Raw genomic sequence first — 16,802 nt, 5'->3', positions numbered from 1 at the left:
GGTCCAGAGATTTGGCAGTCCAAAGCCTAGTTTTTCTCCTTCTCCTCTCCACGGCGCTGGCATTGCCAGTGTGGGCACCCGGCTGTGACAGCTTGTGGCTGTGATAGCTGTGGTACTGTGCATGTGCAAGCTGCACAGCCCCATCCCATTGGTCAGGCAATTTTTTGGGACCTGTGACGTGTCCCAGAAGAATGCAAGGAGAAAAGAGGAGAGGAGAACTAAGCGGCTCGAGTGGAGGTGGGAGGAGGTACCTGTCAAAACTAGGTACCTGTGCCCCCCCCCCCAAAGAAAAAAAAAATGTCATGCCAAATGTGTGCTTAAAGCGGAACTTCCCCTTTTGGGTGGAGCTCTGCCTTTAAGATCACTTACTATTGGCTGGTTCATTACCTCTGCTGGAAGTCTATTCCAAGCATCAGCTACACTTTCAGAAGAAAATACTTTTTAAGGCTAGTTTGAGGTCATGTTCTTGTGTTCTTGAATATAGCTTCATATTAAAAGTACTACCCTCTTGAACCTTTATCATAGCCTTTATGTATTTGAACGTTTTAGTCATGTCCCCTTCTCAGGATTTCCCTTCTTTCCTCAAGACAAATTGCCTTTATTTGATAGAACAATTCAGCATTTGCTAAGAAAATGCGTCCATTGCTTTTCCTTACAGCAGGCCAAGCAGGAGAAATGCAGCCTCTAAACTGTCTTCTACATTATTCCACCAAATACACTGGGAATCTGCTGACATAGGTGTGATGAGTGTTTCAAATACATTCTCAAATGCAGGAAAACAATGCCCAAGTACATGTCCTTAATATTCTTTCAAATATTCAAGAGTTTTAAATTTTATACATGACATGGGACCCAAACAATTTATAGCAGGTGTGTCATTACACGTTATCACTTGTGTCTCAGAAGTGGGGATTGGGCAGCTATGCCCAGTAAAGCCTGGTACACACAAATAGTTTTTTTTTTTGTTCAATCCACCAGGCTGAACAAAAAAAAAACCTGACAGCTCAGGTGGGAGCTGCTGTACTAACACAATCTGATGTTAGTACAGCAACCTCTCCTGCTGTTCTATTGTGTTCTGACAGCAGGGCGGACCCCCTCCCACCGCCAGGCTGACAGCACTGATAGGGAGCCAATTGGCAGACTTTTTTTCGGTCATGCCCCCCCCCCCCCCCCCCCAGGAACAGGCGTAACGGTTGGCTTCTATCGGGCCGGCTGCAGTACACACTATTACGCTTCTATTGAACTGACTGATGCCACCCAACATTTGACCCTTGTGGACTAGGCTTAAGTGTCATGGTAATTACATGCGGCTCTCAGTTTTCTGTTATGTTGCTTTTAGCAGCTTTTCAGCTGTTGATACTTGCAAGATTGGTGTAGACTGTACATAGGTACTGCACTTCGTTCTATAAAATAAGCCCATAAAACTATAGAACCAACTTCATTAGATCTGTTCTGTTGCTTATTTTTCTGTCTATGTTTCTTCACATTGAAGTGGTGATGTAGGATGAACGTATGAATAGTCCTTCTCAATGCTGTCCATCAGTGCTTCCTCCACATCGTCATATGTGATGGGGGTTGATGTCTCTGCTATAGCCAGAAATGTGTTTGAAAACCTAAAAAATTTACAGAATACACCAATAAAAATGAGAGAGATAAAACAATTGACAATGACATTTACAGTATTAAGTATTTTGCAATTATGTCCTGCTAGATGACTTAGGGCTGGTCCCTTTTGCAGGTATAGCTTAGTTAGGGGTCCGATCTGTCCGCCACATTGTCGAAGCCCCGCTAAAAATCGCTGATTGCCGCCATTACTAGTAAAAAAACAATAAATAAATAAAAATGACAGAAATCTTTCCCCTAGTTTTTAGACGCGATAACGTTTGCGCAAACCAATCAAAATAAGCTTAAAGGGGTTTTTTTTTTTTCTAAAAATATGTAGCAGAATCCAAATTGGCCTAAAATGATGAAAAAATTTGATTTTTAAATTTTTTTGGGGAATGTTATATAGCAGAAAGTAAAAAATATGTTTTTTTTTTTTTCAGAATTGTCAGCATTTTTGTTTATAGCGCAAAAAAGAAAAATCGCACAGGTGATCAAATACCACCAAAAGAAAGCTCTATTTGTGGATAAATAAGCACATCAATTTTATTTGGGTACAGCGTTGCACGACCGCGCAATTGTTTGTTAAAATAATGCAGTGCCAAATCGCAAAAAATGGCCTGGTCATTACCCACTTAAGCCCCGAAAGATTTTACCCCCTTCCTGACCAGGGCCTATTTTGTGATTCGGCACTGCGTGACTTTAACGGACAATTGCGCAGTCGTGCGACGCTGTACCCAAATTAAATTGACGTCCTTTTTTTCCCACAAACAGAGCTTTCTTTGATTTTTTGATCATACGCTATAAACAAAAAAAGAGCGACAATTTTGCAAAGATAACAATATCCCAAATAACAATTCCCCAATGCCAAGGATTAATCCCTTAGGTTCCATGGTGAGTATAACAAGCATGCTTTACTGCATGAACAGACTGATTTTACTGTTGTGGGTTTAGTAACACTTTAAGTTCAGCACTACATTAAATAGTGCATTCCTTATAGCTAATCAGGTAGTCCCTCATACTAAATAGTTGCTGGTGAATCTAAAGGATATTGTACAATCAAACTGTGACATGCATTGGCATCTTGTCTAGCTCACAGGTGTACATCCTTTGTAAGTTTCTAAGGGGGACTACAATTAGGCAGATGTTGGCGCCAAACTTTGCAAGTCCCTGCCCTATTTCTCCTAGGACAACCACATGCCTGTTGTTGAGTTAAACTCCCTTCCATATTGTGCTATAGTCCTGGCCATTGGCCTTCTCTCTCAACAAACCTAGCCGTAGGCCTTAATATTATTTTATTAACAATTTCTGGTTAAAAAGAGCGACAATTCTGAAAAAAAAAAAAAAAAAAACAATATTTTTCACATTCTGCTATATAACATTCCAAAAAAAAAAAAAAAACTGTAAAAATCAAAGTTTTTTAACATTTTAGGTCAATTTGTTTTCTGCTACATATTTTTGGTACAAAAAATGCATCAAGCGTATTTTGATTGGTTTGCGCAAAAGTTATTGGATCTACTAACTACGGGAAAGATTTATGTAATTTTTATTTATTTATTTTTTTACCAGTAATGGTGGTGATCTGCGATTTTTTTTTAGTGGGACTGCGACATTGCGGCGGACAGATCGGACCCCTAACTGACATTTTTGACACTTTTGGGGGGACCAGTGACATTACCACAGTAATCAGTGCAAAAATATGCACTGTTACTGTAATAAGGACACTGGCAGGGAAGGGGTTAACACTGTGGGTGATCAAGGGGTTAAATGTAAGCCTAGGGGAGTGATTCTAACTGTGGGGGGATGGGCTTTTGAAATTATCACAGAGACCTGTGATCCTATATAGCAGGATCACAGGCGCTCTGTGATCATTCTAGAGAGAAGAACGGTCAGCTGTGTTTACAACAGCTGACTGTCCTTCTCTCTCAGTGGGGAACGATCGCGGATGGCCAGCGGCAATCTGAGCCGCCGGCACCGTGCATCGGAGTCACCGCTGCCGAGTGGCACTTGCCCCGTAGCTGCAGGCGCGTGACCGACGTATACCTATGTCGGTTCGCGCAGGAGGGGCTGCCAGCAGCAGTATATCTGCGGTGGGCGGTCCGGAACTGGTTAAAGGAATATGCACACATAAAATGTGATTTCTGCACTTTACTATAACTTCACAGCTTCACAAGCTTTCCGTTACATCTAATATTTGAGATCAGAATTCTTCAGCGCGAACACTGCACACAAAAGTAGACATTCTGTAGCTGTCATTTCTGCGCAATTCGCAAGCACATATCTCAAACCATCTTCCCTTCCACTTCCCATGTATACTAGTCCACAGCAGTGTTAATTTTGGCAGCAAATTTAAATTTAGTTTTAGTCTTAAGCCCCGTACACACGTACTGATCGTCGGCCGAACGATCGGCCGTCTTTTGTCCAGGGCTGTCGTGCCTGTTGAAAACTGCAAAAGACTGCACACGAATTTTGTCGGCCAACAACAGCCGACTGCAGAAGTGATGTCATGTGATGGTTAACTTTCCTTGTCTTTTTTCTTTTCTGAGCATGCCCAGTCTTGCTAATCTGCTGTCTGTCGGCCGAAATCTGTACTGACTGGCGAACAATCGGCCATACTGGTGTTGGCCAACAAAAATTTTAATGCCTGCACACCCGATTCTGTTCGGCCGAAAATGCGCTGTCGGCTGTCGGAAGCATCATACTAACAAGCCTACAATCGGCCGAACGGTCGCCGGCCGAATATTTACGGCCGACAATCGGTACGTGTGTACGGGGCTTTAGTCTTGGGACTAAAATATCATTTTAGTTTTAGTCCTATTTTAGTTTTCTGCAAGTGTTTTAGTTTTAGTCGTATTTAGTCGACTAAAACTCCAGTACATTTTAGTCGACTAAAACATCTTACATTTTAGTCGACTAAAACTCCAGTACATTTTAGTCGACTAAAACTCATTTTAGTCATCTAAATGGTCATGGTCAGGTCAGAGAGGAGGCCTGTAATGCTGCTGCCTGCAGTCAGTGCAGTGAGTGCACACAGTACTGCTCAGAGGGCTGGATGGGGGTCTCAGGTTTAAGGGTGGTCTCTGGTCTGACTCTGAACTGAAGTTGTTGAACAGGATGGGCCGGGCGGGCCTCAGCGGCCTATATGCATGTACACAGTCCTGGATGGATGGTGGAATCGAATGCCAGTGGTGACTGGTGAGTGGTCTGAGGGGACTCAGGGAGGCAGTAATAGCTCACAGTGGGTGCTCTGCTCTGGATGTGGTGGTGGCCGGGTGCCAGTGCCGTGTGATGAGTCGGGCCTGGCGCGTCTGGCTGTAGTGCTGCAGTGCTCTGGTGAGGTCAGATGACTGGTCTCGAGTCGACTCTCTTGTAGTAGTCCACTCCTCACGTCGGACGTCATGGGGCACGCCACGCCAGACGCCACACAGGTGGAGCTCCGTGAAAACCGGAAGTTGGGTAAACGTCCCTGCCTCACATTCTCGTTTAGTTTTCGTTCGTTAACGAAAATGGATTTGATTTTCATCATAGTTGTCGTCATTTGACGAAAATGTGCTATACTTTGCGTCTCGTTTTCGTCAGTTGAAAAATGCCGGTGACGAAAGAGGTGATGAAAACGTTTTTGTTGACGAAATTAACACTGCTGTAAACTCCATTGGCTGTAATGTCATTGCACATATTACCTGAATATATTACCAACATTAAATATTAGGGAAAAATATAAGAAAAGCCTTTTTCTTAAATGTTTAGTTTTCAGCAGCTTAGTAGATGTTCCTTACTTATGCGTATGTGGTGGTGCAATACATGTTTAAACTTTAATGTGCTATTATTACATGCTCTGGATAGAATTGTGTTGCCAATATAGAAATGGCTAGCAGAGGAGTGTTAACTTTGATGATGTCAATTTTTTATTTAGTTTTAGTTATAGTCTTATGACTAAAATGCCATTTTAGTTTTAGTCGTATTTTAGTCTTAAGACTAAAATGTCATTTTAGTTTTAATCGTATTTTAGTCTACTAAAATTGTGTTAATTTAGTCGACGAAAACGTTTTAGTCGGTTTTAGTCGACGAAATTAACACTGGTCCACAGCATTATGCTTCCTTGGCCATGTTATAGAACCCACAGCTAAGGGTGTGTTGCTATGGCTATGTTTAGTGATTTTTATAGAATTAATATGAAGTAACATTTTAGTTTCATGTGTTGTTTTTAGAAGCTAGGCCTTCTCTATCGATGAGCTAATTAACTTGTTGGACTGGTTTGTGTAGCTCAGGACAGGAAATGATGTACAGGAAGTGGAGGGAGGGGAAAGGACTTGAACAACCATGTGCTAAGGAACAAACAACAGTTTTGTTTTGCAGGGTTTTGCAGGACTTTGCAGGATCCCGGGAGAAGACTTAATCACATACATTGTACATTGCTGCATACATTGTACATGCTTATTTGTTAGGAAGGATAGATACCGGTAACTTGTTTATATTGTAGGCATGTTTTGTAATATGACAGTCTTATACTATATTCCTGTAATTGTAATAGGTTGTATGTGCAGCAGTTTAATTTAATAAAAGTGCATTATTACACTACAGAGGTTTTAATTGCTTCCTTGGGTTTACCGCAAGAAACTTAATTGACACGAAACAGCAACCAATTCATCTGGTGCCAAAGAAACTCCAATATGTTTCACTTCTCACAGTAGCTTAGTCATTGAGAAGAAGTCACGGTGAAGGACAGTCCCTTCCTTATTTTGGGGTATCCCAAAGTTCTACACTACCAGGAAGAGTCAAATATCTTATAGGTTAGTATGTTCATGTTGAGAATGTGTGTTCTGTATGCAGGTGTCATGTACTTTTACATTTTCTTCTGGCCTGAGAAAGTAACCCTCTATCCCTCCAGGGATAAACGGCACCAAAGCAGCCTTCCCATAAAGTTAAACTCCTGTTCAAACAGTTTACCGCTGCCACATTTTAAACCGTTATTTTTCTGATTAATCAGTAAGAATGTATATACTTACTTTGGAAGGTTGTTGTTTTCAATATCTAGGACTTGTTGCACTGGAGCCTACAAAACAGAAAGTGTGTTAAAGGAGAGCTCTCGAATGAAAAAGCGGGAAAGCAGATTCAAATCCAACACTATTATGCAGCTTTGGTTAAAGTAGGGAAAGGTTAAATCCTTTTTCAGGTTTTCATTGCTGCTAATGTAGCCATTAGAGCTTGTTACACTTGCGGTTGGGGGGCGCTAAAAACATGCAGCTGAGCCACTCCCCCTGAAGCTGAAAAGGCGGTGATGGGGGGTGTACACATGCCGAGGCTGCGATGCTTTGTGGCAGGAATTATACCCCCTGTTGCATTTGGTGGGCATGAAAAAAATGAGGTTGAAGGATTATAAGAGGTGCATGGAAGTCAGCCAGCCCCCAGTCTGATGTACTCACCCTCCAGTCTGTCACCAACCAAGTAGACCTGTCTCATGATACAAAGAACAGGGGTTTAGTTGACACACATTTGCAAACGCATGTGTAAGCTACAGAGCCACTTCACGGCACTCTGTTTTATCTGCAGCTTACACATGCGTTTGCAAATGTGTGTCAACTAAACCCCTGTTCTTTGTATCAAGAGACAGGTCTACTTGGTTGGTGACAGACCGGAGGCTGAGTACATCAGACTGGGGGCTGGCTGACTTCCATGCACCTCTTATAATCCTTCAACCTCATTTTTTTCTTGATACAGGGATGGAGACGCCGGGCACTACCTGCTGGGGTCTCACTTAAAGTCCCACCTAGCCTATTGTGTTTAAGCATTTGGTGGGCACTACTGCCAACCAAACGTGACTCATTCAAGTGAACGGGGCAACGCCGCAAATACCTCACAACCATGTGTAATCCATAATAAAGATAAACCTTCACATCGTGTCCTGAGGATATGACAGGATGTGAGGGTAAATATATCTAACAGGGGCAGACACACGCAAAAGAAAAAAAAAAAGGTTTAACATTGCTCTTTTGTATCCCGGAAAACAAAAACTGTCCTGGAAGGAGTTCATCAAACAGGCGGTGCAATCACACAATATAAATAATGTATTCATTACTTACTTTCCTTGCATTGAAAGAACAGATAATATGCAGTCCAGTACCCAATACACATTGTGCCGGTGCCCCTCTATTCCACTATATTCTAATCATCAATGGCATGGATTACATATGGCAAAGCATCAAAAGCTTTCATTCACCAGTTCAGACATGTTCAGCAGTGACATGCTAAGGAGTGGCCACACACAGGAGCTAAGAAATCAGATTACTCCACATGGGTATCTTGACGCTTATGCTGGGCATACACAGCTCGTGGCTGATCTTCGCTAAAGCCTTGTACACATGCAACGAATTTCCGCCGACCGGTCGTCCGTCTTTTGTCCAGAGTGGTGTTTTGTTGGTTGGAATGTGCTCTAGACTGCACACAAATTTTCCTGCACGACAGAATTCTACTTCAGAAGTGATATTATGTGTTGGTTTGCTTTCTTTGTGTTCTTTCTTCTCTGAGCATGCCCAGTCTTGCTCATTAAGATTTTTCCCTGTCAAAATCTGTACTGACTGCACGAAAATCGGACGTGTTTTGACGGTGGACAAAAATTTTATAGCCTGCACACCAGACTTTTTTCGGCCGAAAAGTCGGAGTCGATTGTCAAGAGCACCATACTAACAAGCTGAAAATCGGCAGATCGGTCGTCGGACGAAAATTCCCAGCCGAATTTCGACTCGTGTGTACGGGCCTTTAAGCAGCTGAAATTTGAGCTGTGGGTGTCCCTGTAAAACTGAAGGAGCTGGATGGAAAATTTTTCAGCTGCAGCCAATTAGATGCGGTTGCTGTTTGGGTATTCTGACAAAAGTAGCAGCAGCAGTTGGAATACAATAGGCAGCAGGGAGGATCCCATTATTCACACTGTTCAGCTTGGATGGGGGAATCTATTGATTTCTCTTGTTCAGATGCATATGGCTAACCTCACAGTAAATTTGATCAGCTGGTAACACCTATGATTCTGCTTTATTCCATTAAAATGGGGCAAGGCCATTGCTAAAGAGATTCCTCTTCACTCAAAAAAAGCCTCAGAAACAAGTGCATGAAAGCCATGGTGGAACAGAGCTGGGACTATTATAACCAGTGTACCTATAACTCATAAAAAATTATAAAGGTAAGCTTGTCTTCACAGAAATAATTGCATTTTTGCACACACATCATAGGACTGGACATTACCGAAGTTGGAAGCTGTACAATAGGCTGGTCACATTTGCACAGCCTACCAGCAATTTGCAAGACCTAGGGTGATGAAACTGCTCTTGCAAAAGACTCAGACTGTCAACTTTTTCAGGATCAACAAATCAAAACTGAAAGAGAATACAACTCCATCTACAAAACCAACAGAGGGTAAGCTATCAGGAAATATTTTTGAAGGGGTTTACAATTTACATAAACTTTAAAACAAAGCTGTATAGTCTAGTGCACATTTATTAGAATAGTATTCCAAAAGGCTATTCTGGGGCACAAAGGTATTTACACAGCAAACAGGTATTTTCAAGAGTAGGCTAGTAATGGCATATTTGTCTAAAGAAAATTTTAGATTGAAGAGACCCTGTCCCATTTACTCCCATTTACTTCAACAGCAATATTCCCAAAAAGGGTATATTGTATAAACATTTAATGTAGTTCATGTATGTTGTTGACCTATAAAACCCACCCTTGTGTATATAACATAAAGTCCTGAGACTGCTCTTGAGCGCCACCATCTTTGATGTAATGTTAACACTCCCAGGGAACTCTTTAGCAGTAGTCCCTAAACTGTGGCCCTTTCCTTGCTTTTATCCAGCCCTTGGATGGATAACACTATTTCATCCACTAATACAGGTAATGACGCAAAAATCCCTTCCACTGACCCTAATGACACTAATAATGGGGCAAAATTCCTCCCAATGACCCCAACGATGGGGCACAATTCCTCCCAAAGACACCAATTGTTTCTTCCACTGACATCAGGCCCTTTTCTACTCCGAATGGCCACAGTCTGGCCCTCAAAAGTCTTAAAGCGAAGTTGCACCCAAAGGTGCAACTTCTGCTTATCTGTCTCCTCCCTCCACCGGTGCCAGATTTGGCACCTTTCAGTCGGAGGGGGGAGCGGGTACCTGTTTTTGACAGGTACCCTGTCCACACTTCCATTGGACCTCGCTGCAGCGAGGTACGTTAGAAGTTCAGCCCCCTCCTCCTCCATCCTCCTTCCCCTGCTGCCAGGCCAGTAAGAGAGTGCAGCAAGCTTTGCACATGCACAGTAGGGACCCGGCCATGAAGCCACAAGGCTTCATGGCCGGGTTCCTTTACCGGCAACGGTGCTGAATGCACCTGAGAGACGATAAAAACATCGGCTGTGGTGCCAAAATCACTGGATTTCAGGACAGGTACAGTATCTCACAAAAGTGAGTACACCTCTCACATTTTTGTAAATATTTTATTATAACTTTTCATATGACAACACTGAAGAAATAACACTTTGCTACAATGTAAAATAGTGAGTGTACAGCTTGTATAACAGTGTACATTTGCTGTCCCCTCAAAATAACTCAATACACAGCCATTAATGTCTGAACCGCTTGCAACAAAAGTTAGTACACCCCTAAGTGAAAATGTCCAAATTGGGCCCAATTAGCCATTTTCACTCCCCAATGTCATTTGACTCGTTATTGTTACAAGTTCTCAGGTGTGAATGGGGATCAGGTGTGTTAAATTTGGTGTTATCGCTCTCACTCTCTCATATTTGTCACTGGAAGTTCAACATGACACCTCATGGCAGAGAGTTCTTTGCCATGACACCTCATGGCAAAGAACTCTCTGAGGATCTGAAAAAAAGAATTGTTGCTCTACATAAAGATATCCTAGGCTATAATAAGATTGCCAAGACCCTGAAACTGAGCTGCAGCATGGTGGCCAAGACCATACAGCGTTTTAACAGGACAGGTTCCACTCAGAATAGGCCTTGCCATGGTCGTCCAAAGAAGTTGAGTGCATGTGCTCAGCGTCATATCCAGAGGTTGTCTTAGGGAAATAGATGTATGAGTCCTCCCAGCATTGCTGCAGAGATTGAACGGGTGGGGGAGTCAGCCTGTCAGTGCTCAGACCATACGCCACACACTGCATCAAATTGGTTTGCATGGCTGTCATCCCAGAAGGAAGCCTCCTCTAAAGATGATGCACAAGAAAGCCTGCAAACAGTTTTACTGAAGACAAGCAAACTAAGGACATGGATTACTGGAACCATGTCCTGTGGTCTGTTTAGACCAAGATAAACTGATTTGGTTCAGATGGTGTCAAGCGTGTGTGGCGGCAATAAGGTGAGGAGTACAAAGACAAGTGTGTCGTGCCTACAGTCAAGCATGGTGGTGGGAGTGTCATGGTCTGGGGCTGCATGAGTACTGCCAGCACCGGGGAGCTACAGTTCATTGAGGGAACCATAAATGCCAACATGTACTGTGACATACTGAAGCGGAGCATGATCCCCTCCCTTCAGAGACTGGGCCGCAGGGCAATATTCCAACATGATAACGAGCCCAAACACACCTCCAAGACGACCACTGCCTTGCTAAAGAAGCTCAGGGTAAAAGTGATGAACTAGCCAAGCATGTCTCCAGACCTAAACCCTATTGTGCATCTGTGGGGTATCCTCAAATGGAAGGCTGAGGAGCTCAAGGTCTCTAACATCCACCAGCCCTGTGATGTCATCATGCAGGATTGGAAGAGGGCTCCAGGGGCAATCTGTGAAGCTCTGCTGAACTCCATGCCCAAGAGGGTTAAGGCAGTGCTGAAAAATAAGGGTGGCCACACAAAATATTGATACTTTGGGCCCGATTTGGACATTATTATCTAGGAGTGTACTCACTTTTGTTGCTAGCGGTTTAGACATTAATGGCTGTGTGTGGAGTTATTTTGAGGGGACAGCAAATTCACACTGTTATACAAGCTGTAAACCCACTACTTTACATTGTAGCAAAGTGTAATTTCTTCAGTGTTGTCACATGAAAAGATATAATAAACTATTTACAAAAATTAGAGGGGTGTACTCACTTTTGTGAGATACTGTAAGCGTCCTACAGTATGTGTAGCTGCTGGCTTTTAATTTTTGGAGGGGGAGGCTAGAGCACCACTTTACGGACAGTAAACTGGCCCTTTGTTTAGAAAGTTTGGAGAGCTCTGCTCTACGGCATTCTCCTTTGCTTGTCTCCACATGCTATACAAATAAATGGTGGTTAAGTGGTTAGTATAGTTATCTTGTGGCACTCAGGTTTAAGTATCCACAGGACACTTGTTCTCACTGTGTTTGCAGAGTGGGTAATGGTTTTATGCTCATAATCTAAAACCATAATGGCAGGTGGTTTGACTTTTTCCAAACTGGCTTTAGGGATTTACTTTATAGGCATAAGTGAACAGACCATCTACTCTGTAAAGTATGATGGAGTCATTTCGTTATAAACCAGATTCTCTGAGGACAGCTAAAGAATGAGTTGGATCAGGACCTGCTATATGTAAAGAGTCTTTTCTTCACTGTACACATTAAATATTAAAATGTGCAGTAATCTTACTCATTATCAGAATATGTACACATAAAATTACCGTACATAAGTAATTGTGGTAGAGGCTGTAAATAAACCCCTAAAAGGGAAGTCCTGGTTTCCGAATATGAGTGTAGGAGGCAATGCTAGGTGAGACACTATAGCACGTAAGGGTTATTTTTGCACCCAGAGCAAGGAAAGCTGTTGACCGGGCTTCATTTTCTGCTACAGGTCCCACGTTTTGTGGAGTATTTATTTTTTCCACTTTCAAACACTAATCTTTAAAAGCAGACCTAGTGAATGCAGATATTACTGGAGTACCACTGAATTTTATGTTTTGCTGTAAGCTGTCCTAACAATGTAGGTTGAAAAGTTTGGAACATCAGATTTATTTTTGTGTGTGGTAATCATCTTGAAGGAAGTATGATTCATACACATGTGGCCAAGGATCTCACTGTTCCAACAATATTGAGGTTGGTAAATTCCTATATACGCTAACGAGGCAGAAAGCACACAGCACGTAGTCTGTGTGAAGGGTAAGCCTCTCCTCAACTTCTCTCCAATCACACGGTGACTCATCCTAGTATATTTAAAAACTTATCATAAATGTGTGGTCAGACCATGTCACAAAGCTGCATTAAGCACATTCCCATGGATTATATGTCCAGACAAAAGCAGTCATGAGGGTCTCAGAAATAATTTGTAGAATAACAAAATGTTTTCATTGCAAATAGACATTATGTAGATTTTGGAAGGTACACATCTGTACATCTCTAACTATAGTCTCTAATTGTGCTATTTGCCACAACCATCCTTTTTTTTCCCAGAAATGTGATTGAATGTTGACCTCATTACAATGAATAAATTAAAAAAAATGTCTTGTGTTCTCCTGTTAGGGTGGCCATACATTATACAATTTTCTGTACAATTTTCTTTCGATTTACCTTCAACTATGTAGTACAAAGGCCAACATCTCATAGTAGGACACAGTGACATTACCCGTGCATCCTGAAGTGTCTAAAGCTAGGGTCGAGGTACATTTTTAAGAATGTTTTTGTGATATTTCTGAGAGGCTTTGTAAAGCTATTTGAATGTGTGTGTGTGTGTGTGTGTGTGTGGGGGGGGGGGGGGTTGGCTGTCAGTATAGAGACCTTCCACTTAAAGGGAAACTCCAGTCAAAAATGAAATTTGTCCTAATAATAGTGTGTTAAAGATCTTTGATATTATTCATTTTCTGCCTAGCTGCTTGTGTAGCTTAGAAAGTTTTATCTAAACTAGACAATCAGCTTCTTTCTGTTCTTCACCAACAACGCTATCTCCCTTTATCTGCATTTGCTAAGCTGTCTTTCACTTTCTTAAAAGGTTGTCGGTCTTTCTTAGACAGGCATGCCCAGACCTGCCCAGCCCCACCCCCATCCCTCCTATCCTTCACAGAACATGATCTCCTGTCTTCATAGCCTCATTTAGGCTAGCAGCTGCTCCTGAGAGAGAGAGAGAGAGAGAGAGCACAATATACGAAAGAAATAAGGTACAAAAGGAACTTTGAATGTTTAGATGTTTAGAAGTATACAGATCGATTTATATTGCTCATTACATGCAAGTAATGAGTTTTGGGCTCCGTTTCGACTAGTGTTACTTGTCATGTGACTTTGGACATAAAGTCGCATGACAAGTCACAGCACTTTGATCCAGAGAGTGTAAAGTTGGATCAAAGCTGCACTCAAAGTTGCACTCTAAATTGCACAACTCCAAAACGATGTGGTGTATGAAACACCTTTCTCCTGCGCTCAAAATCCAAGCTCCCCGACTTCTCTTCCCACGGGACTCACATATGGAGTCTTGGATGGCTTAGGTCTTGCTGCCCTTAAAAGACTGGGGTAGTCCAAAAGTACTGCAAACAAAAAACACAAAAAAGGGCGCACCGACCTAGCGCATTATCCTCAATATTGGCTTTATTAATATAACGTAAAAATGGCTACTCACAAACAAAGGTGAAAAAACGATCATATCAAACTCAATTGCTTGAGTATCAGGAGTAGTCCATAGAAGTGTCTATTGTCCTGTTAGGATGAAAATTATAATCAGCTCCTCCCATCCTGTATACGCCCACTGATTACACAGGAACAGTGTCCCTCCATGGAAGTGATGCCACTAGCTATCAGTAACCACACCCACTTGCTGCTCTTGGACTCAGGAGGAAGAGGAATTGAAGTCATGTGACAGCACTGAAAACTGAAAAATAAAGGTAGAAAAACAGATTTTTTTCAATTTGACACATAAGGCTGAACTCAGCTCACATTAATAATTGCAGGAGAGAATTTAAGGTATTAGGCTGTACTTCCGCTTTAAAGCTGAAGGCGGCCACAGATGATTCTTTTTTTCTAATGGATTCCTCCATCCACACAATTGAGGTGGATAGAGAAATCCTCCTCACTGGAACATTGTATTTTGACAGCAGGGATTCTCCACTCTCAGATCAGTGGCTGTAGGATATAGTGTGGGGGCAGGTGGATAGTACCTCCTCCATGTTTCCCTCCTCATTGGGTGCTAAGTGTGGGTCACATAGGACACCTGCCCCGTGGTGGGTTCTTTTGGGCTATGCTAGGAACCTCCAACAGGGTCACAGCCAGGGCGTATCTGCCGCGAGACAAACAAGGCGTTTGCCTTGGGTGGCATTTTTCAGGGGGGGGGGGTGACAACGCCCCCAGACAGAAGGGACACTGTACCAGCAGTGGCATCGCTACAGGGGTGCGGACCACACTTCACACCTACCCTCTGACAGTCTTATATTTAAGCTTCTCTCCCGGTGACCAAGCTGAACCCGACGATCCTCCGGTGACATCCTTCAGGGATCACCTCTTCAACTGGACTCAGTGACCCCCCCCCTTCTAGGTGCCGCACCTGAGATCGCCCCGCCCAGCAGAGAGGAAAAGGAGAGGAGAGCTGAGGGGATGTCACATTGCTCAGGACATTCTACAGGACTGACAATTGGAAGGAAGTAGAGGGACTGCCTGGAAGCGGCTCTGCTCTGCCTCCTGCTGCAAGTGAGTGGGGAGTCTGGGACCTCCAAAGTCCTATCCCAGGCCTGGAGAACAGAGACCCACCAGCTGGTGACCCCTTAATCCTAGGGAAACCTACCTACAGTACCTGGACAGCACACTAGAATCCTAGGAACCCCTACCTGACCGTGTGTACATGTACCTACATTCCCTGGACAGCTATATACTCTACTGCCCTATCCGCTCCGACCCTTCTCTATACTACCTACTGCATCATGGACACCTACCCTTCTCTATACTACCTACTGCTTTATGAAGTCCTACCTTTCTCTATACTACCTACTGCTCTATGGAAACCTACCCTTCTACAGTTTACCTCCTGCTTTATTGGAATCTACCCTACCATTAGCTTCTCGTCTTTTGGACACCTACTACCAATCTCAGTATATTACCTACTGCCTTTTGGATACCCTCCTAATTAAATATTATCTACTGTCCTATGGCCACCTACCCAACTCTGTATTAGGTATTGCTGTATGGCCAGTGGGCTGCAGGAAGGGGAGAATCCAGGGTTGTATTTTTTTGGGGGTGGTGTGAGAACCTCCTGGTGTAGTGGGGGGGGGGGGTAAGGGAGCCCCTCTCTGAAACCCCCCTCTCTCTCCCCACCTCTTCCCCCCTCCCTCTCTCTGGAGGTGAAGCTCCAATAGGAAGAGGTGGGGTTTCCAGATGAAGGGGTGGATCATAAACAGAAAGGGTTGAGCAAATTTAGATAGGGGCGTCCAATTTTGCCTAGGGCAGCAGAAAATCAAAATACACCACTGGTCACGGCCATACACACGGGGTATCTTTACTTGTGCCGTGCAACGTGTACACTTGAGTAGATGACTGAACTCTCTCCTGATGGTAATTTACACCACTACAGTCATTAATGCATTTAGGAGGGACACACAGAGCCTTTGCCCTCTCCACCTGTCCAGCATATCTCCGCTACATCACTCCTGGTAACGGAATGGGGTCCCGCCATGCACCTAGCGCAGACTCCATGCGTGCATTCACTTAAATCTTTCTCTTCCATAACCTTTGCACAGGCTGAAGACCTCTCCGGTGCTGATGCTATGGGAGACAGACCTGGTCCTGGAGAGAGTGCCGACAACTCCTCCTGCAAAGGCTATCCCACCTGCCAAATGTACATGAATACTACGGGCTGCTAAAGAAACCTTCATTACCCTTGGTAAAAACTTTTGTACTCCTACTGTAATTACTCTTGTATTTATTGTCTTCGTACCGCAGTATATTTTACTGACACAAGCTGTAGACTATGTGTGCGGGTTAATTGCATTACACACCTTCATTAACTTCAGACCAGGCAAAGGATACGTTTCAAAAGCTTTGCGTGGCATAACAGTAAAAAAAAAAAGTCTTTCCCTAAACAAATCCCTCTCAGGCTTGTGGCTGCCCTAGCATACCTGCATAGAATAAAGTCCCTTATGGCAGAATTCCAGCATTGGTTTCTCCAGGGGTTTTGTTGCTCTTAGCGGTCCCATGTTCTGTTGATGTTGTTAATCCATAGGTGCTCCAGAATCGGCAGAAGGCTGTGTGGATGGACCCCGGTAATGGTGACATGACA

The 16,802-nt window shown here is 43.2% G+C and overlaps 1 protein-coding gene across 1 annotated transcript in view; it reads right to left on the bottom strand.

Moving 5' to 3' along the window:
• Positions 1-1,262: 1,262 nt before the first annotated feature.
• Positions 1,263-16,802, bottom strand: part of LOC309549222 (uncharacterized protein) — a 29,093-nt gene continuing 13,553 nt past the window's right edge. Inside the window, exons 2-3 of the mRNA XM_082249337.1 lie at positions 6,609-6,655; positions 1,263-1,613 (exon numbers count right to left, since the gene is read on the bottom strand). Of these exons, the coding sequence (XP_082105463.1) occupies positions 1,472-1,613; positions 6,609-6,655 (189 nt within the window). The 3' untranslated portion in view covers positions 1,263-1,471. The remainder of the gene's footprint in view (positions 1,614-6,608; positions 6,656-16,802) is intronic.

This window comes from Pelophylax lessonae (genome assembly GCF_965119305.1).
Source record: "Pelophylax lessonae genome assembly, chromosome: 3".
Taxonomy (NCBI): domain Eukaryota; kingdom Metazoa; phylum Chordata; class Amphibia; order Anura; family Ranidae; genus Pelophylax; species Pelophylax lessonae.
The sequence above is the reverse complement of the archived record's forward strand: the minus strand, read 5'-3'. Positions and strand labels throughout refer to the sequence as shown.